At 40.0% G+C, this 27,160-nt stretch overlaps 1 protein-coding gene across 8 annotated transcripts in view; it reads left to right on the forward strand.

Moving 5' to 3' along the window:
* The window catches only part of dnajc6 (DnaJ (Hsp40) homolog, subfamily C, member 6), an 80,791-nt gene that overhangs the window by 41,808 nt on the left and 11,823 nt on the right, over positions 1–27,160 (forward strand). For 6 of the 8 annotated variants that reach the window (XM_062028271.1, XM_062028272.1, XM_062028273.1 and 3 more), the window contains 9 exons: positions 948–1,070; positions 5,091–5,224; positions 12,253–12,447; positions 12,583–12,700; positions 12,858–12,937; positions 15,432–15,625; positions 18,762–19,142; positions 23,984–24,127; positions 26,977–27,078. In XM_062028271.1, coding sequence (XP_061884255.1) covers positions 948–1,070; positions 5,091–5,224; positions 12,253–12,447; positions 12,583–12,700; positions 12,858–12,937; positions 15,432–15,625; positions 18,762–19,142; positions 23,984–24,127; positions 26,977–27,078 — 1,471 coding nt within the window. The remainder of the gene's footprint in view (positions 1–947; positions 1,071–5,090; positions 5,225–12,252; positions 12,448–12,582; positions 12,701–12,857; positions 12,938–15,431; positions 15,626–18,761; positions 19,143–23,983; positions 24,128–26,976; positions 27,079–27,160) is intronic. The other 2 variants (XM_062028270.1, XM_062028275.1) reach the window with 1 other exon arrangement.

The following is a 27,160-nucleotide window of genomic DNA, read 5'->3' on the forward strand; positions in this document are numbered from 1 at the left end:
CCATAACTTCCGTTACTCTGACTTCGTCACGCGCATACGTCATCATACCGCGATGTTTCAGCCGTATATTTCCCGGGAAGTTTTAAATGTCACTTTATAAGTTAACCCGGCCGTATTGGCATGTGTTGCAATGTTAAGATTTCATCATTGATATATAAACTATCAGACTGCGTGGTCGGTAGTAGTGGCTTTCAGTAGGCCTTTAAGGGGTTGTAGACTTGTGCGGCCAATATATGTACAAAATAATATTTATCCAAAAAGTAGGTTGGTGTGGTTTATATTTAGCTGAAGTCTATAGCCTGGAAATTACTATATATTATTAAAATATGCAAATTAAATTACTAGTCTGTTCAACTTGAATGCCACAATGTTCCATAGGAATAAAGTCAAACAATAAAAATTTATTATTTTTAACAACAACATTTAATTTTTTTCTTTTAAGTACTGGTTTGAAAAGTACCAGTTTGATACTTGTATTGGTTAAAATGCAAACAATACTCATTCCTACTCGTGAAATAATTTTCATGCACATAAAGTACATTACGAGCTTTAAAATACTTAATTACGAAGTTACTGGTTCTAGAAAAAATTGCACCCCATAGATTTGTTCGTCATTCTCAAAGCCTTCTTTGCACAGTAATGTGTATCTGTCTTTTTTTAACTGTCCTCCCTGTAAGATACCATATTCAACAAAAAAGGAATAGCTACCTAACAGCTACCTGCAAGGCAGTTATGGAGTTAACATGGCCTAGATAGCTGCCTGTGGAAGTTAGCGTTTCTTCACAGATGACTCATCATGGCAGCTTGTGTGTTGTGCTTGCTCTGCTTTATCCTTTGCCTTTTGCCTCCCTTCCCTCTGTTTGTCCCATCCCGTTTGTCTAACTGCATTTTTTTTGCCCTGTCTGTTCTCCTTCTTTCCCTTGCTCCATTCTTCATTCTCTCTCCAGGTTTCAGAGTGTAATTGGCCTTCTCGCCAGGCTCCCAGCCTGCACAACCTATTCGCCGTGTGTAAGAACATGCACAACTGGCTCAAACAGAACCCCAAGAATGTGTGTGTCATCACCTGCTCGGTAAGATGAATTATTTCGCATGATTTCTCTAAGTCAAGTTCGTAACTGAGAAGCTTTACTCTAATCTTTACTGTCATGCACTATTACTAAGGGTTTATCAATATTCCGCAATCAACAGTTCGGTCCATACCTCCGTTTTGGTTCATTTTTGGCATGATAAGGGAATGGAATGCAAAAAATACAACTGTTTAGTTTTAAGATTTAATTTAATTTTTTTTAATGAAACAAACAAGTACAAACTGCTGGCATATACTGTAATTGTCCAATATTTAATTTTGTTTAATGAAACAAACAATTACAAACTGCTGGCATATAATTGTCCAATATTTTTCCAATAAACATATATATGTTGCAGATTGATTTAATCGCAATTAATCTAATTTTGTCCATTGTTCACTCATAATGAATCACAATTAATGGCAAATATATATTATTTTATCTTCAGTAAGTGTACTTTATTCAAATGTACACCCAATATGGGACAAGACAATTTGTTTGATTTATACAAATGTTTTTTTTAATTTCACATTATGCTTTTTTAAACAGTTTAACACAAAATGGACACGCACACACAAATGCAACACATTTTCACCTGAAGTCTAATCCAGTCCTTTAGTGTCTTTTATTATGAAATATATATATATTTTTAATAAGTTTCCCCCACTGATTCTGCCACTAATTCTCACTCTCTCACCACTTGTTTCTCTATCAGTCTGGGCTATGGCACAGTTGCGCATGCGCCGTTTGCCTGCGTGTGTTTGGGGGTATGCCAAGTCAACCAGGGGCGTGATAACCAGAAAACATGTGGAACAGGTGTCAAACAAGACATGACCTAAGACATGACCTGAAGAGACAGGTCATGTCTTGTTTTGTGTTGGTTACAGTTTTTCCAGCTTTAGGGTATATTTATTTTGCCAGCGCTTGTATTCCTTCCTTGTTTACTTTCCCGTTGCTAGGAGCACTGAGCTTTATACACCAGTTTCTGTTTACTAATTAGTGTCCCCACTTATTCCCCACTAATCACACTTACTTTATATACCCGTATCGCCGTTCACTCTGCACAGTTCCTTGACGAATGTTGCGTTCTCTGTTTGCATTTCAGGTTTGTTGGTTTTCTCTTAGCTCGTTCAACATTGCCGACTATTATGTTGTTCACTCATGCTACGACAGTTTTTCAATCCTTGCTTTCCCGCCCCACTATTTAAGAAGCACTTCATTAAAGGGACTGTTTGGAACTTATTCATAGCAATTTTTTCCTAGGGGACATACTTTTTTCACGCCCCCCCCTGAAGTGAATGTTTATTTATGTATCTATCTGTATGTGTCAAGATAAATGCTATTACGCTATAGCTGGGTTGCATATGACTCCTTTGTGGCTTAATTCACACAAAGGTCAAGCAGCTTGAGCGTAGCATTATAACAAGTGAGAGTGAGTGTAGAGTTTGAGCAGAAAATGCTGACAATAGATGGCATTAGTTTGTGTTATTTTGTGGTTGCTATGCCTAAATATAACTAGGAATATCTAGTTGTGCAAATAAACTATCGTCATGTTAAGTTACAGTAATAAATATTTTAATTGTTAGTCCAATCCATCATAACTAAAAGTGTAGTTGTTGTGCAGGATAGCTAAACTACTTTATTCTACACGGATTACAACATTATTGCGTCATTGGTGCTATTCGTTAGTCAGGCCTCGAATTTTAACTTTTCAAGGTCAAGGCAAGTGTTGCCTTAAAGGAGGGCTAATATTTTAGGGCACCAAGGCAAATATTATTTTCTTTTGAGGCAGGGGCTCCAAAGCATGCATATACATATGCATATACATATATATATATATATATATATATATATATATATATTAGGGCTGTGAATCTTTGGGTGTCCCACGATTCGATTCAATATAGATTCTTCGGTTGACGATTCGATTTAAAATCGATTTTTTTTCAATTCAACACGATTCAAATTTACATTATTTCAATCAGTTGATAAAACATTGTCCTTTACAATTATAAAAGCTTGTTACAAAAATCTACTACTCTGGGAAAAAAATCGTTTTTGAATCAAAAACTATTTTTTTCCCGATTCAAAAGGATTCTCTATTCATTCAATACATAGGACTTCAGCAGGATCTACCCCAGTCTGCTGACATGCAAGCAGAGTAGTAGATTTTTGTAACAAGCTTTTATAATTGTAAAGGACAATGTTTTATCAACTGATTGCAATAATGTAAATTTGTTTTAACTATTAAATGAACCAAAAATATGACTTATTTTATCTTTGTGAAAATATTGGACACAGTGTGTTGTCAAGCTTATGAGATGTGAAAATTATCATTATACCGTTTACTGTTACATCCCTTATCCATTAACAAGTAAAAAGTCAAGGGCGGTCACGGCATGTTCTTGCCGCCGATGCTGGTCAGTTTTTTAGGCCATTACGGCAAATGACGAGGGCGGTCGCGGCACTTGACGCATTTGCCGTGATTAAATTTGAGCCCTGTATTCATTAGTATCAAGAATATATCCTTAATAGGATTAATAAACTAGATCAATACATTTCTCGAAGGCTCAACAGCATATACTAAATCTTGATATCGCTAATAAAGATTCATGCTGAACAACAGGGACATCTATTGCTAAATAATGAGACAAAATGTAAACTTTACACCATAAAAACAACTGCCGACATGAATTGTAGATGAGACTGACATTTGTAGCAGGAAATCAACTGCAAACAAACTTCTCCTTTTTATCATTAGCATCACGATCACAGCAGCACGGCACTTATGTCAATCAAATACGGAGCTTAGCGATTTGCGATTAAGTCCAACTTTGTCTTTTACAGATTAATGTGTAATTTGTGGACCCCTCAGATGTAAAGACATGATGTGCCTTCAATCTTTTCTTCTCTAAAGTGTCAAATGAAGTGAGGTTGTAGCAAGCTGTAACCTTTTGGTGATGATAAATGGTTTAAATCTTTAAAAAAATATATTTTTCTTAAAGGTGTAAAAATCCACACCATCCCATTTAAAATATATTTTTCATGATCGCTTTTATAATTGCCTCTAAACCAGTGGTTCTTAACCTTGTTGGAGGTACCAAACCCCACCAGTTTCATATGCGCATTCACCGAACCCTTCTTTAGTGAAAAATAAATTTTTTTTTTTCAAATTCAAGACAAAGTTATATGTTTTCGGTTACACTTTAGTATGGGGAACATATTCTAAGTAACGAAGACTTAATTTAGAGTTTTTTGAACACTAGGGGAACATATTCTAAGTAACAAAGACTTACTTTAGAGTTATTTGGTTAGGGTTAGGGCCAGGGTTAGAGGGTTAGGGTTATAATAAGGCCATGCCAAATAAGGCATTAATAAGTACTTAATAATGACTAGTTAAGAGCCAATATGTTACTAATTTGCATGTTAATAAGCAACTAATTAATGGTGAATATGTTCCCCATACTAAAGTGTTACCATGTTTTTTTACTGGTGCACAAATTGAACCGTGCATGAACATCACCTTGTTCAAACAACAAAACCAACACAGTGCATAAACTCACAACAAATTACACACCTGCAAATCAGTGTGACTTCTGCTGTTGCCGTATCCGTAATACGCCGATAGGGAGAAGTTTGTATTTACATGAGTCGGGTGTGTTTTCACCTCCGCCGAACCCCTGAGGCCGATTCACCGAACCCCTAGGGTTCGATCAAACCCAGGTTAAGAACCACTGCTCTAAACCTTTCAAAATACGCCCAAAGCTGCACTGATTCAGGTAAACAAACAGTAGTCTAATGGGACTCTAGACCATCGCCTGAAACCCGGAAGTGCCCAAATGTGCCTCTTGGTCACCTAACATGACCTAACATGAACTCTGAAGTGACAAAGTTTCCGTCACTTTTTCTAAGTACCGTAAATAACTTTAAATGTGCATGAATACATTGTATTCAGTAATCCTGCTTAGTGCTTATTTATCAAACTCTTCTAGGATTCATTATTCTGCTTTTGTGCTTTTTTAGGATGGCCGCGCTCCTTCAGGTGTGTTAGTTTGTGCCATGTTTTGCTTCTGCCACCTCTTCAGTCATCCAGATCCTGCCATGCACCTCCTCAGCGCCAAGAGACCAGGCTCGGGCCTGTGGCCTTCACACCGCAGGTTTGCAATCCTGACGTGAAAATGTCAACTTGACACCACATGAACGAAGTGTATTGTAATGGAGACAAAAAAAAACATTCTAATAGGGCTGTCTTTACCTAAGCATTTTTGTTGTCGAATATTAGGCTGTTTGCAACATTTACACAGCGCTAACTTTCAATCATCAATCAATCAAAGTGTATTTATATAGCCCTTAATCACAGGTGTCTCAAAGGGCTGCACAAGCCACAACGACACCCTCGGCTCAGATCCCACATCAGCGCAAGAAAAAACTCAACCCAATGGGATACAATGAGAAACCTTATTAACTTTCCAATGTATTTAAAGGCCTACTGAAATGCGATTTTCTTATTTAAACAGGGATAGCAGGTCCATTCTATGTGTCATACTTGATCATTTCGCGATATTGCCATATTTTTGCTGAAATGATTTAGTAGAGAACATCGACGATAAAGTTTGCAACTTTTGGTCGCTGATAAAAACTGTACCGGAAGTAGCAGACGATATGCGCGTGACGTCACCGGTTGTGGAGCTCCTCACATCTGCACATTGTTTACAATCATGGCCAACAGCAGCGAGAGCGATTCGGACCGAGAAAGCGACGATTTCCCCATTAATTTGAGCGAGGATGGAAGATTTGTGGATGAGGAAAGTGAGAGTGAAGGACTAGAGGGCAGTGGGAGCGATTCACATAGGAAAGATGCTCTGAGAGGCGGGTGGGACCTGATATTCAGCTGGGAATGACTAAAACAGTAAATAAACACAAGACATATATATACTCTTATTAGCCACAACACAACCAGGCTTATATTTAACATGCCACAAATTAATCCCGCATAACAAACACCTCCCCCCTCTCGTCCATATAACCCGCCAATACAACTCAAACACCTGCACAACACACTCAATCCCACAGCCCAAAGTACCGTTCACCTCCCCCAAGTTCACACAGCACATATATTTCCCCAAAGTCCCCAAAGTTACGTATGTGACATGCACATAGCGGCACGCACGTATGGGTAAGCGATCAAATGTTTGGAAGCCGCAGCTGCATACTCACGGTACCGCGTCTGCGTATCCAACTCAAAGTCCTCCTGGTAAGAGTCTCTGTTGTCCCAGTTCTCCACAGGCCAATGGTAAAGCTTGACTGTCATCTTTCGGAAATGTAAACAATGAAACACCGACTACGTGTTTGTGTTGCTGCAGCCGGCCGCAATACACCGCTTCCCACCTACAGCTTTCTTCTTTGCTGTCTCCATTGTTCATTAAACAAATTGCAAAAGATTCACCAACACAGATGTCCAGAATACTGTGGAATTTTGCGATGAAAACAGACGACTTAATAGCTGGCCACAATGCTGTCCCAAAATGTCCTCTACAATCAGTGACGTCACGCGCAGGCGTCATCATACCGAAACGTTTTCAGCAGGATATTTTGGCGCAAAATTTAAAATTGCACTTTAGTAAGCTAACCCGGCCGTATTGGCATGTGTTGCAATGTTAAGATTTCATCATTGATGTATAAACTATCAGACTGCGTGGTCGGTAGTAGTGGGTTTCAGTAGGCCTTTAAAGCACAATATCCCACTCTCTTCCCGCTGGCTTCTAGGACTTAATGACTAGACTACGTATGTAACATGTGCACACGCATTAGCTTTGGGTGTTGTTAGCTAATGATAAAGATTTGGATGGTTAGTTTTAGCTGTCATTGAATGTCTATTCTATCATAAAAACTGGACTGCAAATTGTTTGCTGCTTCTCTTGGACTGCAAACTCATTTGCCACGTTTTCCAACTCAAAAAGACTAAAACACTCAGATAAACAAATAAACACAGCAGAGATTACTCTAGATGGTTTACTGAAGTACTCGGCTTCGGCATGGTCATAATTTAGCAGAACATGCCCCTTACATTTTTTTAGAAGGCTGGTTTTATCCCCTGCGCTTTAACATCCAAAAATAATGTCACACTATTAAATCGAGACAGCGCTAGGTTTAAAACGGCAGCTAAGACTGAAGTTTGTCCCTTCAGACGGCCCACAAGCCCATTGATTGGCTTTCTGGGGTTGCTTCCTTGCCAAGGTGACAATGATTGACAACACCCAGCAGCTGACCAATCAGCGGTCAGATGTAAGATAAGAGCGAGTTGGCCCCCACACGGAAATATAAACCACAAACAAATAAAAAATCCAAACAAGTGAAGTCTAGCTTTCCTGATTCCTGGTAGTGCAATGGCTTAAGTATCAGCTGTTTGCCCCGTTGGCCATAGTACGATTCACAACGAAACATTAAACCAAATCATAACACAATCTTGAAAAGCCCAATTAAAGTTATTTTATTTTGTTATTTCGTACAAAAACTACATTATAAAACGACTTGTTTCCCATTCATATTACTCCAAAACATGCATCTAATTCCTTCAAACCACACCTCCTGTACGCAACCCAGTTGTGTTTCCACCACTTCTAAAATCCAAATTTCAGAGTGGGGTTTAATGTCCGACGATTTGACTGCAAAGTTGATAGTCAAATCAGACTCTTCCGAACTAAATAGTTGAATAATCGACTATTCTAAGACACATCCTACCTTCTATACTGGCAATGTAGTTAAGATGCTCGCCTTTGAAAGTTAATTTATTTTCTCCTAAACAGTACCCATCTTTTAGTCCTTTTGTCGGGTAAGGAACAATGAATGGTAATTTAGACTTACGTTGAAACTGACACTACACGCCTCACTCTATATGAGAGTTAGTAGACGAGTAAGCGTAAGTAGAGAAAGTAAAACCATGTAGAATTAACTATATGATATCTCACAACCAACAATAACAATGAAACAGTTTGAATAAGTAATAATGATAAAATAATACCAATTACTATTATTATAAATAATAATAATAAAATGTGGTCAAATTTGGCTGCTACTAATTCTTGGATTCAGATTTGTAATTACTACTCACTGATAGAACCAGTATGACGGATGTAGAGGCATCTATTGGCATACTCTGGGACTGCAACCATTTTAATACAATGCAATAACAGTAAAACAAATTATTACTACTTGGAAGAATATATTTTTTTGGATTGTACTTAACACAACAAATAGGATTATATGGACATAAATTATAAATCATTGAGCTGGAGGAGGCCTGCAAACACATTGGTGCTTAATCAAATTATCCTCTGGTGTATCCAGAATGCGTAGCTTTGGAATATAAATTTTACAACATCTGCATGTATTAACATAAACAAAAAGTAAACAAAAAAACCTGAAAAGCAAAACAAATAGGTTGAGAATTAATAATGAACAATATTCTCTTGCTTTGTGTGTGTTTTTTCCATTTATTTCACAAGCAAGACTGAGCTGCCTGCCACTGCGTTTAGAGAATAGCCTTCATGTCTTTGTGTTTAAAGTCTCCAAAAGAGTACAGTACAAAATGTGTCGCTACTTACTAAATATAGCAACAAAGTTGCCAAGTTTGCAACACTAATCCCTCATGCCACGTCTTCTTATACAGTATACATATTTACAGTAAGTCCCATTATAATGTGTTTATCATAAACAGAAGTACCTCAACTTACAAAGACTTACAAACTATCTAAACACTTGCATCTCAAATCAACCCACCAGACGCCCTCAAAACAGCACAATTTTAACATGTAACAATCTTCCATCCATCCATTTCCTACCGCTTGTCCCTTTCAGAGTAGCGGGGGGTGCTGGAGCCTATCTCAGCTGCATTCGGGCGGTAGGCGGGGTACACCCTGGACAAGTCGCCACCTCATTGCAGAAGAACAAACTTTAAGATAATAAATATTGTATAAAACAAATACAATAAAATGTACTACTAACAACTACAGTAGTTTTTATGAAGTAATGTTATAATGTCCAGCATTTACCTAGTAGCTCCCTCCAGCTGCTTGTCGGTCAAACACACCATCAGCAGCTTTTCCATATTTTCATGGATAAATATCTGTCAGTTAGATATTATTTGAGCGTCCTTGGCTGGCGTTAGACTCATTTCTGCTTCAGTAGATAGATAGTACTTTATTTAAGTATGGTGCATCCATCCATCCATCCATCCATCCATCCATCCATTTTCTACCGCTTGTCCCTTTCGGGATCGCGTGGGGTGCTGAAGCCTATCTCAGCTGCATTCGGGCGGTAGGCGGGGTACACCCTGGACAAGTCGCCACCTCATCGCAGAAGAACAAACTTTAAGATAATAAATATTGTATAAAACAAATACAATAAAATGTACTACTAACAACTACAGTAGTTTTTATGAAGTAATGTTATAATGTCCAGCATTTACCTAGTAGCTCCCTCCAGCTGCTTGTCGGTCAAACACACCATCAGCAGCTTTTCCATATTTTCATGGATTAATATCTGTCAGTTAGATATTATTTGAGCGTCCTTGGCTGGCGTTAGACTCATTTCTGCTTCAGTATGGTACATCCATCCATCCATCCATCCATCCATTTTCTACCGCTTGTCCCTTTCGGGGTCGCGGGGGGTGCTGGAGCCTATCTCAGCTGCATTCGGGCGGTAGGCGGGGTACACCCTGCACAAGTCGCCACCTCATCGCAGAAGAACAAACTTTAAGATAATAAATATTGTATAAAACGAATACAATAAAATGTACTACTAACAATTACAGTAGTTTTAATGAAGTAATATAATAATGTCCAGCATTTAGCTAGTATCTCCCTCCAGCTGCTTGTCGGTCAAACACACCATCAGCAGCTTTTCCATATTTTCATGGATAAATATCTGTCAGTTAGATATTATTTGAGCGTCCTTGGTATGCGTTAGACTCATTTCTGCTTCAGTAGATAGATAGTACTTTATTTAAGTATGGTGCATCCATCCATCCATCCATCCATCCATCCATTTTCTACCGCTTGTCCCTTTCGGGATCGCGGGGGGTGCTGAAGCCTATCTCAGCTGCATTCGGGCGGTAGGCGGGGTACACCCTGCACAAGTCGCCACCTCATTGCAGAAGAACAAACTTTAAGATAATAAATATTGTATAAAACGAATACAATAAAATGTACTACTAACAATTACAGTAGTTTTAATGAAGTAATATAATAATGTCCAGCATTTAGCTAGTATCTCCCTCCAGCTGCTTGTCGGTCAAACACACCATCAGCAGCTTTTCCATATTTTCATGGATAAATATCTGTCAGTTAGATATTATTTGAGCGTCCTTGGCTGGCGTTAGACTCATTTCTGCTTCAGTAGATAGATAGTACTTTATTTAAGTATGGTGCATCCATCCATCCATCCATCCATCCATCCATCCATCTATCCATCCATTTTCTACCGCTTGTCCCTTTCGGGATCGCGGGGGGTGCTGAAGCCTATCTCAGCTGCATTCGGGCGGTAGGCGGGGTACACCCTGGACAAGTCGCCACCTCATCGCAGAAGAACAAACTTTACGATAATAAATATTGTATAAAACAAATACAATAAAATGTACTACTAACAACTACAGTAGTTTTTATGAAGTAATGTTATAATGTCCAGCATTTACCTAGTAGCTCCCTCCAGCTGCTTGTCGGTCAAACACACCATCAGCAGCTTTTCCATATTTTCATGGATTAATATCTGTCAGTTAGATATTATTTGAGCGTCCTTGGCTGGTGTTAGACTCATTTCTGCTTCAGTATGGTACATCCATCCATCCATCCATCCATCCATCCATTTTCTACCGCTTGTCCCTTTCGGGGTCGCGGGGGGTGCTGGAGCCTATCTCAGCTGCATTCGGGCGGTAGGCGGGGTACACCCTGCACAAGTCGCCACCTCATCGCAGAAGAACAAACTTTAAGATAATAAATATTGTATAAAACGAATACAATAAAATGTACTACTAACAATTACAGTAGTTTTAATGAAGTAATATAATAATGTCCAGCATTTAGCTAGTATCTCCCTCCAGCTGCTTGTCGGTCAAACACACCATCAGCAGCTTTTCCATATTTTCATGGATTAATATCTGTCAGTTAGATATTATTTGAGCGTCCTTGGCTGGCGTTAGACTCATTTCTGCTTCAGTAGATAGATGGTACTTTATTTAAGTATGGTGCATCCATCCATCCATCCATCCATCCATTTTCTACCGCTTGTCCCTTTCAGGATCGCGTGGGGTGCTGAAGCCTATCTCAGCTGCATTCGGGCGGTAGGCGGGGTACACCCTGGACAAGTCGCCACCTCATCGCAGAAGAACAAACTTTAAGATAATAAATATTGTATAAAACAAATACAATAAAATGTACTACAAACAACTACAGTAGTTTTTATGAAGTAATGTTATAATGTCCAGCATTTACCTAGTAGCTCCCTCCAGCTGCTTGTCGGTCAAACACACCATCAGCAGCTTTTCCATATTTTCATGGATAAATATCTGTCAGTTAGATATTATTTGAGCGTCCTTGGCTGGCGTTAGACTCATTTCTGCTTCAGTATGGTACATCCATCCATCCATCCATCCATTTTCTACCGCTTGTCCCTTTCGGGGTCGCGGGGGGGGGCTGGAGCCTATCTCAGCTGAATTTGGGCGGTAGGCGGGGTACACCCTGGACAAGTCACCACCTCATCACAGGGCCAACACAGATAGACAGACAACATTCACACTCACATTCACACACTAAGGCCAATTTAGTGTTGCCAATCAACCTATCCCCAGGTGCATGTCTTTGGTGCAAACAATATGGTCCAAACTATCTAGCTATAAGCCAAAGCTAGTGAGTATGGCCAGATGTTTTGGGTGTCTCTTACGGGGTTCACTGTGGCATTTTTTACATCAAGTAATGGTGAGGATTTAATCATTTTTGCATGCAACTTAAAGCATAAGGGCTGAGAGACAGCTCTTATCTCAAAACACTCTTAAGTCGGGGCACTCCTAAGTTGAGGTACTACTGTATGTTGTGTGTATTTATTCGTAGTGGGCCGCTCACTTAGGAAAGCTAAGCGATAGAAAGCTAGATCATTACTGTCTGCAGTAATAAAATGTCCTGTTGTACTGTAGGTACATTGGCTATGTCTGCAGCATGGTGTCAGACAAGCCCAGTCTCCCCCACACAAAACCCCTGACGATCAAGGCTCTCACCATCAGCCCGGTTCCTTGTTTCAACAAGCAGCGCAGTGGCTGTCGGCCCTTCTGCGACGTCCTCATTGGAGAAACCAAAATCTTTACCACGGCACAGGAGTATGAGAGAATGAGGTACACACCCACTCAGTTCACATCTTTTGCAAACATGCTGTATGTATTAATGCAACCAAAAATGATTTGAGAGTATGAAGAATGTTCTGATGGGTCACTTTGTACAACGTATTTGTTCTGTTTGCGCGTGTCCAGAGAGCACAGAATTCAAGAGGGGAAAGTGGTCTTTCCTCTTGGCGTCAGCGTTCAAGGAGATGTGATTGTTTCGGTCTATCACATGCGGTCCACAATTGGAGGACGTCTGCAAGCCAAGGTACCCTTCGATTGTTAATTCAGCCCATCTTTTTTTCCACTGTAATTTAAAGTGTAAAACGGCCTTTTGTGATGTGATAACTTTGTGAACATTTATTTGACGGCAGCTGATCAAAATGACTAATTATGTACTCTCAAACATGTTTCTGAATCTTTAGGTGTCCAACACACAAATTTTCCAGATCCAGTTCCACACTGGCTTCATTTCCCCCGGAACGCCCATGTTAAAATTTAACAAGTAAGTCCCTTTTGTTTATAATTGGTGTTAAATAATAAATATTTTCACTTTTTCAATATTAGCTTCAAAATAAGAAGGATTGTGCACTAACTTGTAAATAATTGTTCCGCTGCATTGCCATGGTTACCACAGAGGACTTGCTTTCTGATATATTAGTGGACCACAGCCAGGGCACCTTTTCTATTGTCCTAATGCAATGGCAATCAAGATGTTAAAATTAAAATTAGCATAGTTTCTTTAGCTTCTGACAACAATTGCGTTTGTATTTATTAAATTGACTTCAGTAGGGAGAGCCTTGGAGCATAAACATGTGTGCTTTGCACCATCAGTCAGTGGCTAATACTGTTTAAGACCACCTCCCCTCCATGGGCGCCGCATTGCCTGCACTCCAAACTTAAGGCCTGATCATAAAAGTTTTGCATGTATTAAAAGCAAAGTTGATCTACTAAACTTGTGCGCAGAGTATTGCGTCTTTTTGGTGAGCAAAATAGAGAGTGCAATCCATTTAGCGTGTCTGTCTGCGTGAATACACACACACACACACAAACACAGCACTATTGACAATAACACACCAAAAACCAAAAAAAAACATTGCATCGCACTGAAGATTTTAGGAATAACACCACTTCTGAAGGATTTTTTCTGAAGGTGTTTGTTTTATATTATAATAATACGTCTCCTATATGAAAAAAATAACTGCAATATGCATTTTCTTGCGCTTGGATCATTCCACCAACAACAACATCACAGCGCCTCCCAGAGTGCACTTTCATGTGCTAAAAGCAGGTTCTGTTGTCTCGGTCGTGCTTCAAAATAGCCTAGAAAAGGTGGTTCATATTACATTATTGGTCTTCTTATATATCATATGATATGTGTGTGCTGCATGTCAACGACATGACAAAATGCCACAGGTTGGAGCACATGATGCCACGAATGTGGAGGGAAATGAGTATGTCCATGGTAGGGCTGGGCGATATGGCCTTTTATTAATATCTCGATATTTTCAGGCTATGTAACGATACACAATATATACCTCGATATTTTGCCTTAGCCTTGAATTAACACTTGATGCATATAATCACACCAATATGATGATTCTATGTGTCTACATTAAAACATTCTTGTTCATACTGCATTAATATATGCTCATTTTAAACTTTCATGCAGAGAGGGAAATCACAACTAAGTCAATTTACAAAAACTCTATTTATTAAACAGTTACTAAGCAGTGGCACAAACATTGATGTCATTTCCAAAACAGAAAGTGCAAGATTGTCAGAGACATTTTAAAACAAGCTATGAGTGCACTTTTGTGCATGATGTCACTAAGATGACATATCAAAACAACACTCAATTAAAGTGCACTTTTTGTACAGAACGCCACTACAATAGTTAAAAACAAATAAAGTGCACTTTTGTGCATGATGTCACACAAGATATTTCAATAACTGTCAAATAAAAATGAGCTGCATAATAGGTTTCTGCGGACGTTATCTCCTTCTGTTGTTGACTTTTTTTTTTTCATACGGTATTGATCTGGAAATAGTTGCTTCGGCATTTTGTTGGTGTGGCACCGGCCGGAGATGTTCACATGCGTAGTTTCCAGCACTCTTCATTCTCTAGCGGGTGACTTTTCAAATGATACATTAGCAGTGCTGCTACTTTTTGTAGCAACGATTTTGCCGCATAAATGTTCAACATATTCCGCTTGAAGCCAAACCACCGCCAGACGATGGACCCCGTGCTGTTTTTCTTGGGAATTAATTATTCCTTCATTTGTTACCAGATTCGCACCTTCTCTCTCTCGTATTACCACCCGTACCTCACCGTTAGCATCACAGCTAATGTTATCATGTTGCTACCTCTCTGCTCCGTGGGAGCGTATGACGTTGCACACGTGACGTATGTAAGAAGGTGCGCTTGTTTAAGTCTATGTGAGAAGGAGAGACAAGAAAGAGTGAGAAACGCATGTAGTGTAATGCCCCGCAGCTAAAAGCAACTGTGTGAGAATGTATACTCGAATATCACGATATAGTCATTTTCTATATCGCAGAGACAAACCCGCGATATATCGAGTATATCGATATATCCTAGTCCATGGTGACTTTTTTATGGTAATTTTATAGCTACTGGATGACTAAAGGGGCTGATAAAAACAAATTAAATTATTTAGTTTTTATGTCTGCTTGCGTTTTTCTTTTGTGTTGTTGCCATTGAGTCAAATATGTCTTCTTAACTTCTTTGTTTACACGGACAAAGATGACCCCGGGGCCTTTGCACTGAGCACAAATAAATAATAATATTTCTCCCCATCACCCTTGTGGCGCCCCCTATTGCCCATGTGCATGAATTGACACTAGCATCAGTATTACTACACCTTTGCCACCCTCCAGAAATTACAGTGACATCTGAAATGTGTTAACAATAATTAAATACAGTTTATAGTTAATGTTACCCTATCCACGCTCACATTTTAACATACCTCTCTTCTCAGACCCGAGCTGGATGCATGTGACTCTCCAGATAAGTACCCACAGCTGTTTCATGTCATACTGGACGTGGAGGTGGAAGGGCAAGACAAGCAGAAAGACCTGACACCACCTTGGGAACAGTTCCCATCCAAAGACCTGAGTGCCAATGTGCTCTTCTCCTGCCATCAGGAGCATCAGGACGCGCTCGCCATTGCCGGTACTTATCCTACTGTAGTGTAGCAGACTAGCAGTGTATTGCTGCACCAACTGTCACCAGGGTTAGATAGTAGTTTAAAAAAGATACATTTACTTAAACATACTATGCTCCGGAGAACCATTGTCTTCTGCAGTGGACATTTGTATTTTGCTTTTCACTTGGAACCTCTGACAAAAGAAGTAGACCATAACTATGTGTCTACTGCAGAGGATGTTTGTTCACAATTTAAAATATATAGGAATATTTGAAAAAATATATAGACTGTGCTTCCAGTCTGTCAGGAAGGCAATGAAATGTATTATATAGGTATTTTTATTATAAATGTAATCATTGTATTTAGATTTTTAATGCACATTCTATGTGTAAATGTTGCCTTTTATCAAGTAGTTTTATGTTCAAACAGATATCCCACTGTAAAACTATAGTTAAATGTACATTTTATTTTACACAGTTATGTTTGAAAAAAAAATCACAAAATTAAATCTTTTTAGCCCAAATTATGCAATTCTTCACTAGAATTGCATATAGCCTCACATGTTTCTACTAACATGCATTAACCCAAGGCTTCTCAAACTTTTGTCTGTTACGCACGCTCAGGAAAAAGAAAATATTTTGCGCCATCCCACACATACACTCCATCGCAATTATAAATATTGTTAGATGTACACCTCTGCGTATCATTGTATCCTTATTACAATGAAAAAAAACACCCACCCACTGGTATTTCCTCGTCTCCCATCGTAGTCACAGTGAAGCCGAGCGCTACCTACAGTACACTTGGGCATATTCTAGTATGGTGAAAATAAGCATGTTCCCCACGTGCATCGCCCCCTATTTGAGAAGGACTGCATTAACCTCATCTTTGCATTAAATAGTATAGAACATGTTGTGACTATAACTGATTCAACACAAATAGGATTGTGCTTTCAATAACAGTAATATTAATCGTAATATTAACAAAATAACCTGTTTTATTTTTGCTCCTACAAGATGAGATGGAGGGCTTGGATTTGGAGGGTAAGGCAGCAGAGTAAACATTGAACTTTGCAATACTTCCACTTTAGTTAAGCAGGACAAAGCCTCTTCAATTCGATCATGCGTGATATAATTTCATAATTACTGGTTAAATTAATAAAAGAATATTTGTCAAATTGTGCAAAAATGTGCACTGATTGAATTGAACTGAGCCTCGTTGTTTTCCAGTGAGACATACAGTATGTCCTTAAAATGCATCAGATGTGCTGTACAGGTAAACATAGTTTTACTATATTCAAAGCAGTAGTTTTCAGCTGTCATTATGTTTACAAAGAGGACTGGTTTCACGAAATGTACAGTCAATTGTTATGTTAAAAAATATATTTTAATAAGTATTATGTTAGTATAATTCAAGTGCTGACTTACAAACCCCGTTTCCATATGAGTTGGGAAATTGTGTTAGATGTAAATATAAACGGAATACAATGATTTGCAAATCATTTTCAACCCATATTCAATTGAATATTCTACAAAGACAACATATTTGATGTTCAAACTGATAAACTTTTTTTTTTTTTTGCAAATAATCATTAACTTTAGAATTTGATGCCAGCAACACGTGACAAAGAAGTTGGGAAATGTGGCAATAAATACTGATAAAGTTGAGGAATGCTCATCAAACACTTATTTGGAACATCCCACAGGTGAACAGGCAAATTGGGAACAGGTGGGTGCCATGATTGGGTACTATAGTAGATTCCATGAAATGCTCAGTCATTCACAAACAAGGATGGGGCGAGAGTCACCACTTTGTCAACAAATGCCTGAGCAAATTGTTGAACAGTTTAAGAAAAACCTTTCTCAACCAGCTATTGCAAGGAATTTAGGGATTTCACCATCTACGGTCCGTAATATCATCAAAGGGTTCAGAGAATCTGGAGAAATCACTGCACGTAAGCAGCTAAGCCCGTGACCTTCGATCCCTCAGGCTGTACTGCATCAACAAGCGACATCAGTGTGTAAAGGATATCACTACATGGCCTCAGGAACACTTCAGAAACCCACTGTCAGTAACTACAGTTGGTCGCTACATCTGTAAGTGCAAGTTAAAACTCCACTATGCAAAGCGAAAACCGTTTATCAACAACACCCAGAAACGCCGTCGGCTCCGCTGGGCCTGAGCTCATCTAAGATGGACTGATACAAAGTGGAAAAGTGTTCTGTGGTCTGACGAGTCCACATTTCAAATTGTTTTTGGAAACTGTGGACTTCGTGTCCTCCGGACCAAAGAGGAAAAGAACCATCCGGATTGTTATAGGCGCAAAGTTGAAAAGCCAGCATCTGTGATGGTATGGGGGTGTATTAGTGCCCAAGACATGGGTAACTTACACATCTGTGAAGGCACCATTAATGCTGAAAGGTACATACAGGTTTTGGAGCAACATATGTTGCCATCCAAGCAACGTTACCATTGACGCCCCTGCTTATTTCAGCAAGACAATGCCAAGCCCCGTGTTACATCAACGTGGCTTCGTAGTAAAAGAGTGCGGGTACTAGACTGGCCGGCCTGTAGTCCAGACCTGTCTCCCATTGAAAATATGTGGCGCATTATGAAGCCTAAAATACCACAACAGAGACCCCCGGACTGTTGAACAACTTAAGCTGTACATCAAGCAAGAATGGGAAAGAATTCCACCTGAGAAGCTTAAAAAATGTGTCTCCTCAGTTCCCAAACGTTTATTGAGTGTTGTTAAAAGGAAAGGCCATGTAACACAGTGGTGAACATGCCCTTTCCCAACTACTTTGGCACGTGTTGCAGCCATGAAATTCTAAGTTAATTATTATTTGCAAAAAAAAAAAAAGTTTATGAGTTTCAACATCAAATATCTTGTCTTTGTAGTGCATTCAATTGAATATGGGTTGAAAAGGATTTGCAAATCATTGTATTCCGTTTATATTTACATCTAACACAATTTCCCAACTCATATGGAAACGGGGTTTGTACAATAGATGCTTGTAGATTTAGTTGCCCTGTATATCCTTCTACCTTGTACACGTTCTGTTTACCTTGTCAATTTCTCCATTGTATATTTTGTCCCATCACATTTACTGTCTCCTGTCTTATATGTTTTCTTTCGATCGTCTTTAAATTTCCCTACAGAGCCAAGCAGGCCGCACGGAGGCCCTGATGGTCGAGGCCATGGCGAGGAGAGCGAGCCCTCTGATGATGAGATGCTTTCGCTCTCTAGTCAGCGAAGCAGCACCAGCACAGCCCCCCACAAACCGGAGCCGCCTGCTTCAATGCCCATGGCCCCCGACACTTCGTCTGTGGAAGTGGATCTTCTAGGTCTGGATGGGGAGGAGGTCAAGCAGCCGTGTCCTCCGTCCCAGCCTCTATCCTCTGCAGGTGCAACCACCGACCTCCTGGGGGACTTGTTTGGGGGTCCACCCCAGCCCACAAGCGGGCCTTCATCTGCCCACTCCACCCCACATAAAGTAGTGCCCTGCTCTGCCTCGCCTTGTCCTTCACCTGCCCCACCAGGTGAGGAAGGTTTTATGATGAAGTATATTGACGTAACATTTGCATTACCCTACATACTGATCTTTTTGAGGCACTTAAAAATCCATACAAAGCAAGGTGCACCTATGCCAAGCAGAAAAACGGGGACTTCTGCAGTCAAAATTATGAGTTATTACTGGTAAATTTTCTCAGTGAAAAGATTGTCATAGAATAGAATATGCCTTTATTCATCCCACAGTGGAGTCATTTAAAGTAGTAGCATACAGAAAGAATATCAAATGTAACATTTTATTAAATTGACTTGATTTAATTATTTATTCAGTTACACCCCTTTGGTTTTAAGATTGTTCTAATTTGGATTTGGGTATCCCAATCCGATACTGATATTGGTCCGATATCGTATTTTATCGAATTAAACCAATTGGAATTGATCTAAAATCACAGAAAAAAAACAGTAGTACTGCAGCGCGTTTACTTGTGCAAAGCTGAACAGCCAGTTAACATCTAAATGTCCTGCAATAAGCACACAAGGTTGGCCTTTACTTGTATTTAAGTGACGACAATTACAAAACGTAAACATGGTAGGCTATATGCTACTAGGAGCCAGAAGATACACAACAGCTAAGCATACATTAACACAGTGTTTTTCAACCTTTTTTTTAGCAAAGGCACAATTTTTTTATTGAAAAAATCCGGAGGCACACCACCAGCGGAAAACATTAAAAAATGAAACTCAGCAGTCGATATTGACAGTAAAAAGTTGTTGGATATAAATTTTAACTATAACCAAGCATGCATCACTATAGCTCTTGTCTCAAAGTAGGTGTGCTGTCACGACCTGTCACATCACGCCATGACTTATTTTGAGTTTTTTGGTGTTTTCCCGTGAGTAGTGTTTTAGTTCTTGTCTTGCACTCCTATTTTAGTGGCTTTTTCCTGTTTTTTGGTATTTTCTTGTAGCAGTTTCATGTCTTCCTTTGAGCGCTATTTCCTGCACCTGCTTTGTTTTAGCAATCAAGAATATTTAAGTTGTGCGGACGCTATCCTTCTTTGTGGGGACATTGTTGATTGTCATGTCATTTTCGGATGTACTTTGTGGACACCGTCTCTGCTCCACACGCTGCAAGTCTTTGCTGTCATCCAGCATTCTGTTTTTGTTTACTTTGCAGCTAGTTCCGTTTTTAGTTTCGTTTTCGTTTCCCTAAGCTTGAATGCCTTTTCTTAGCGGTATTAGCCTTTTGTTTATTTTTACTTTACCTGCACCCTGCCTCCCGCTGTCGTCTGCAAATTTGGATCACAACAAACCAGTGGCGTGCGGTGAGGTTAATGTCTGGTGAGGCACACTGCATCATCACAGTCAAATTTAAAAACATATGAACCTGCAGTGCAGGTGTACCTAATGTTGTGTCCCTGCGGTCGTTCGCGGCTCCTGCAGCGCGAGCATTGTTGTTTTTGCACTTTTTGGCTTCTTGTTAAGTGACTTTTTTTGGGTGGATTCGGTCTTGCACGTGGAGGGTTTGGGTGTGGGCTTTGGTTGGTGTGGCCGCGGTGCTCCCGTCGGGCAGTGCGTTCTGCGGCGGAGGTGCTTGGCACCAGGAGGCAGGGTTATGATACGAGCCTTACACAGTGTGTCTCCGCAGCAGATTTATGATCGCTCAGCACTAAAAATACGTTACACACATACAGTTGTTGACAAAATACACAGTACATTATGTACCTCAGCTAACTAAACTATGGAAATGTATAATATAATTCATATAGCAATACGGTGTCACTGCACAGCAGGCCAGCAGTTAGCCGAGTCGCAATCCATGGTGAGGCACAAGTGCCTCAACTGGCTGCTGATCACCGCACCGTCTCTTCTCAGTATTTGAACGGCAAATGTGAAAATAAAAATAAAAATAATCTAAAACTGGTGAAGTTAAATGGAAAATAACTTTAGTATAATCACTGGATACATATAACAATTTAATATTTTTTTTTTTCTTTTTCTTTTTCTTTTCTTTCCATGATGGCAGGTGAGGCCCCGCCTCCCCTGCCTCTAGTGACTGCACGCCACTGCAACAAACCATCGTCGTCGTTACCGACATCTACAAAGCAATTAGCTACCTGCTGCCACCTACTGATATGTATTACACGGTTACTCTGCCGAGCTCTATACAGCACAGACACTTAACAACAGCACATTATTTGCGGATTATAACTACTGGTTTGCAAAAAATACTTTTGACCCAGCTAGGTGAAATTACATAATCTCCCACGGCACACCAGACTGTGGTTGAAAAACACAGCATTAGCACACAAGCTATACATACACTATATTGCCAAAAGTATTTGGCCACCTGCCTTTACTCACATATGAACTTGAAGTGCCAACCCATGGAATTGTCCAAAATGTTTTGGTATCCTGGAGCATTCAAAGTTCCTTTCACTGGAACTAAGGGGCCAAACCCAACTCCTGAAAAACAACTCCACACCATAATTCCTCCTCCACCAAATTTCACACTCGGCACAATGCAGTCCGAAATGTACCGTTCTCCTGGCAACCTCCAAACCCCGACTGGTCCATCAGATTGCCAGATGGAAAAGTGTGACTCATCAGTCCAGAGAAGGCGTCTCCACTGCTCTAGAGTCCAGTGGCGACGTGCTTTACACCACTGCATCCCACGCTTTGCATTGGACTTGGTGATGTATGGCTTAGATGCAGCTGCTCGGCCATGGAAAGCCATTCCATGAAGCTCTCTGCGTACTGTATGTGGGCTAATTGGAAGGTCACATGAAGTTTGGAGCTCTGTAGCAACTGACTGTGCAGAAAGTCTTTGCACTATGTGCTTCAGCATCCGCTGACCCCTCTCTGTCAGTTTACGTGGCCTACCACTTGGTAGCTGAGTTGCTGTTGTTCCCAAACTCCTCACTTTTCTTATAATAAAGTTGACTTTGGTATATTTGGGAGCGAGGAAATTTCACGACTGGATTTCTTGCACAGGTCGCATCCTATGACAGTTCCACGCTGGAAATCACTGAGAGCGGCCCATTCTTTCACAAATGTTTGTAGAAACAGTCTCCATGCCTAAGTTCTTGATTTTATACACCGGGTCAAGTGATTAGGGCACCTGATTCTCATCATTTGGATGGGTGACCAAATACTTTTGGAAATATAGTGTATATAGTCAGTGTCCTTAACTGAATATATTGTGGTCTAAACCAGCACATTTCGGAATGTATCCAATAATCATAGTTGCATATTGCTTACACATACAAGGTCTCCAAAACAGAAGCGTACTTTGGATCCTTGATTTACGAACCTAATTGGTTCTTGAACATCCATTATTCAATGTAAATATGAATAATGGATTACAGCCTCGACAAGAGTCCATATTTTATTTAAGGTTTCTACACGTTGAACACAATATAAAGTGCTATAAAGTACTGTTTTATCGAACAAACGTAACAAGGAGGTGATTGATCAACTTTCTCTGTGATGTATGCGCTGCTCTCCAAATGCGTGCGCACACACTGAAGCCACTATGGTGCCCTTCCAAATGATCCAGAAATCCTTAACTGTTATCAACCATATTGCAACAATAACTAACATTGAATGGAGCAGTCAGAGGGAGAGTGAAAGACGGGCGCTGGAGGCCCCCAACCACACTCTTCCGTCTGTGCGTGTGTGCTCTCTTGTGTTTAAGGAGCGGTACTTGTTGTATATTTTTCTTGCTGTGCATTAAGTCTGCTCTGGCATTTTTTTTTTTGAGAAGTCCGGTGTCTTCACAATTAAAACTTCTTGTGGCACGGGCACAGGGCCTGCTTCGTCAATCTTCGTCAATCATACTTGCGAGCGCCAATCATGTACAGTACTCCTCGCAAATAGTCTTTTTTTCAATCCACAGGGATTCGCTCCTTTTTCCACGCTGGTATGTTGGCTTTTTAGGACTCATTTTGAGTTAGAAAAATTGATAAAACTAGTCAAAAATACATAAGCGCTGTAAAGTGGGTGTGTCTTTTGCAGAAAGTGAGTGGAAAGCTCCGCCTCCCCTAAAATTCTAGACCCTGCGTTTTTGTTTGGAGGCGCGGAAATGAATGACTGAATGAAGCGTTCCTACACAGAAACATGGGTCGCACACGGAGGCATAGTTGGCCAATCCCAAAGTCTGTAAACCGAGAAGGCTGCAAATACGGGGGTTCTTAAATCGAAGTTACACTGTATTGGAAAGTATCCAGTGACAAACGTGTCCGCATCATTCAATTACTGTCATGATCTTAACCTAATGAATTATTGTGGCCACAGGGTGTTGCCAAAAAAAACAATTATTACTCCACTTCAACTTAAAGTACCAATGTGGTGAAAATTGTCCTCTGCATTTGACCCATTCCCTTGATCACCCCCTGGGAGGTGAGGGGAGCAGTGGGCAGCAGCGGTGGCCGCACCCGGGAATAATTTTTGGTGATTTAACCCCCAATTCCAACCCTTGATGCTGAGTGCCAAGCAGGGAGGTAATGGGTCCCATTTGTATAGTCTTTGGTATGACTTGGCCGGGGAGTCAACACACGTCCAATCCAGACAGTTAATAAGAAATAGATTAGTGTTTTCCATACCTACCATTGTTCTCTGCTCTCGTAATTTCACTTGGTCAAAACTTTCATAACATCCCGCACTACAAAATATTAAACATGTGTATGATTTGTGCTGATATTGCATCGGATCACTATCGGTATCATATCGGAAGTTTGAAAGTTGTACTGGGACACCCCTTATGCAAAATACTGCGCATGCACACGTGAATACACATAGAATAAGAAGAGCAACAGATACCATATTTAACAGATTCTCACATGGTATGCTAACATATGTGTCTCCGCAGTGTTTGACCCTTTTAAGACCGGTCCCATGCCGAAGCCTCCGGAGATGATGGGTTCATTCCTCGGACCAGGTAACATAGGGCAGCCAGACCCCTTCCTGCATGCTGCTCGCTCTCCATCCCCCACCCTTCAGCCCACAAGCTTTGGTAAGGCATGTCTCTATGGCTTGGCTATTTGCTGATTTTGGACAAGATTAAAACTTTTCTGTTGTCCTCCCCACACTAAAAGCATGTTGTATTGCATCTGTACACTTTAAGGCATTGTGATTGTCATTGAGCATTCGCTAAGAATAGTGCATATGAGAATACAGTTTTTTTAAGTTGTTACTGTAAAGGCCGGAATCTATTAAGATCCCAAATAAGTGCTAAATAGCGTGTGCAAACATAAAATATGTGTACTATTAGTAGACGTGTTGCAGGTATTCTACTAAGACTGCGTTTGCAATTGATAACAAGTGCAAAAGTGGTGCAGGTGCCCTATTTTATTGAGGTGTTTGCATGTATACCAGCTGTCACCATAGAGACACTCATTTCCCTCCAAATTTATGGCATCATATGGTCGTCATGTTGACATTAACACAAATATAATATGCACTACTAAGGGTGTAACGGTACACACAAATTTCGGTTCGGTGCGTACCTCGATTTAGAGGTCACGGTTCGGTTCATTTTCGGTACAGTAAGAAATAACAAAATATACATTTTCTGGTTATTTATTTACCAAAATTTGTAAACAATGGCTTTATCCTTTTAACATAACAATAACATACATATACACACAGGGTCGATTGCCAGGGTTAATGCAGTAAACATGTATAAAATAAAAACTAAATAAGATAAGGCTCAGAATTGGTTTCTTAACAAAACCTTTCTACATATAAAGTGCAACATTTCCACATATAAAGTGCAACATTACACAGCTTCAAGTTGTTGCTCAGATTAAATAAAATGACAAAACTTTTCTTCTACATACAAAAAGTGCAACATTAAACAGTTTCAAGTCAACTCAGCCTCAGATTAACCCCACCCCCTCAGCCTTTAACCCTGGTGACTTTCACTCAATTTTCATGTTTTTTGCCAGAAAAATCAGTTTATCCACATTGTCTGCAGAAAGAGCAGACCTTCTTGCAGTTAAAATGTCTCCAGCTGTGGAAAACACCCTTTGGCTGGGCACGCAGCTAGCAGGTATGGCGAGGTAGTGCCTGGCTAACTTGGCAGTAAGAGGATATATGGGCTCATTGTTCTTCCACCATAGAAGTGGGTCAAAATCTATTTTTTAATGCAATATGGTCTTAAATCTGCTGCTATAAAAACACCCAACGGCATATGTTATTGCTTTAGCCCTGCCTGACTCGCCGAGGAGAGGCTGCTTGAATGCGGTGGGAGCTGTGTTTGTTCGTCTTTATCTTCGTTGAAGCGATGTTATCCATTGTTGTATCGCACCGCAAAATCGAAATGTTCCCAAACGGGAGATCTTAACGAGGCAGGAGGGTCTTCCAGCTCTGGCTTTTACATGTTGTAGTAGCCCGGTCGCTGCTAGCATGCCGTGTGTTGTGCCTCAGTGTGCATTGTTTACACAACGTGCGGTACGCTACTTAATATGTCCGTGTGAAAACTCGTTCGGTACACCTCCGAACCGAACCGAATCCCCCGTACCGAAACGGTTCAATACAAATACACGTACCGTTACAACCTTATGCACTACCCTTTCTGGACTATATTAAAGCTTACTCTAAACAACAAACTATTTTTAGCACTCTGAATGTGTGCTCTGGGAGGCGGTGCGGTGTTGTTATGGTGCGTTTGGAATGATCCAGGTGCAGGAAATGCATATTGCAAGATTTGTTTACATTGTTATATTAAAAAAACAAACACAATTTATAAAAACAAAACAAAAAAAAAAAAAACGCCAGCAGACACCAAAAAGAATCAATTACATTTGTTTTAATCAGCCCCTTAAGTCATTCAACAGCTATAATAATGAAATTATTAAATGTCATTGCTGATATTTTTTTAATTTCTGACTATCCAATTATGTTGACACGCACGCAGACACACATTGTTTCTCTCGTCCAGCACAAGCGCCTCCTTTCTCGCAGCCATTTGTGCATAAATGTGCCAGTTTGCGCGCAGATTTCAATACTAAATATAGACGCAGTCGCAAAACAGTTTTAGTCTTGATAAATCACATTGCGAGCGCTAAATGATTATATTTGCATCTTCTCCTCCCAGTATTGTGGGTGTTTTAATAATCAGCATGTATTCTGCATCTACATGGATTGCACTCTTTATTTTGCACATTGAAGAGATGCAATCCTGTATTATTTTTTATTTTGGCTAACTGCTTATTTGCTATTACTTTTACCATCATATTTGTACATGTCGTATTTGCTGATGTTGCTCTATTGTTGTTGTTGTTGTTGTTGTTGTGCTTGCTGTTGTTGCTTTTGTCTCTCTGTCTAATACCCCTATTGTCCCCACAATTTCCCCCTCTGTCTTCCTTTTTTTCTCTTTCTATCCCCTCCTGCTCCGGCCCGGCTGTACCAAATGATAATATAAATACATTTAATAAAGTCAAACACAAATAAGGCAACAAGAGAAGTATCCTACACTTCTCTTTTGTAAAGTAAATCTGAACAGCCGATATGGGCATCTACATCTACTGTATGATTTGCCTGAGAAGCTGGACAGGACAAAAAAAAAAAAAAAGACGCAATCCTCAGTGCACAAATTTAGTAGATCAGCTTTGCGTGTGCTATCATTTTAGTATACAAAATCCATTAGTAGATAAGGCTCTATGTCTTTCATGAACAATGAACCTTGTGAACCTGAAGTAGAATATTTTTGAATGATTCCTACAAGCCATGTGGACTTACTGTATGCATTGTTGCATCCATCTATCTGTTATTGGACCTGCTATGTCTGTATTGGGTGACTCCACATTGCTCGCTTACATTTTCAATGTGCATTGTGGCAAATCTGCTGGGCTTGAACAGGTCGGAGTTCCCCCGTCCATACTGGCACCCCAGCTGTCAACATTCAGCAGCAAAATGTCATGGGAGGTTGGGAATGGAACAGAACCGTTACCACAAACACAGGTATGCTCAGTGGAATCGACTACAGCTGTTTCCTTCTGTGTTCACTTTAGAAGAAGCCAGTAATACAAAATGTTAACAGAGT

This window comes from Entelurus aequoreus, linkage group LG19 (assembly GCF_033978785.1).
Source record: "Entelurus aequoreus isolate RoL-2023_Sb linkage group LG19, RoL_Eaeq_v1.1, whole genome shotgun sequence".
NCBI lineage: Eukaryota > Metazoa > Chordata > Actinopteri > Syngnathiformes > Syngnathidae > Entelurus > Entelurus aequoreus.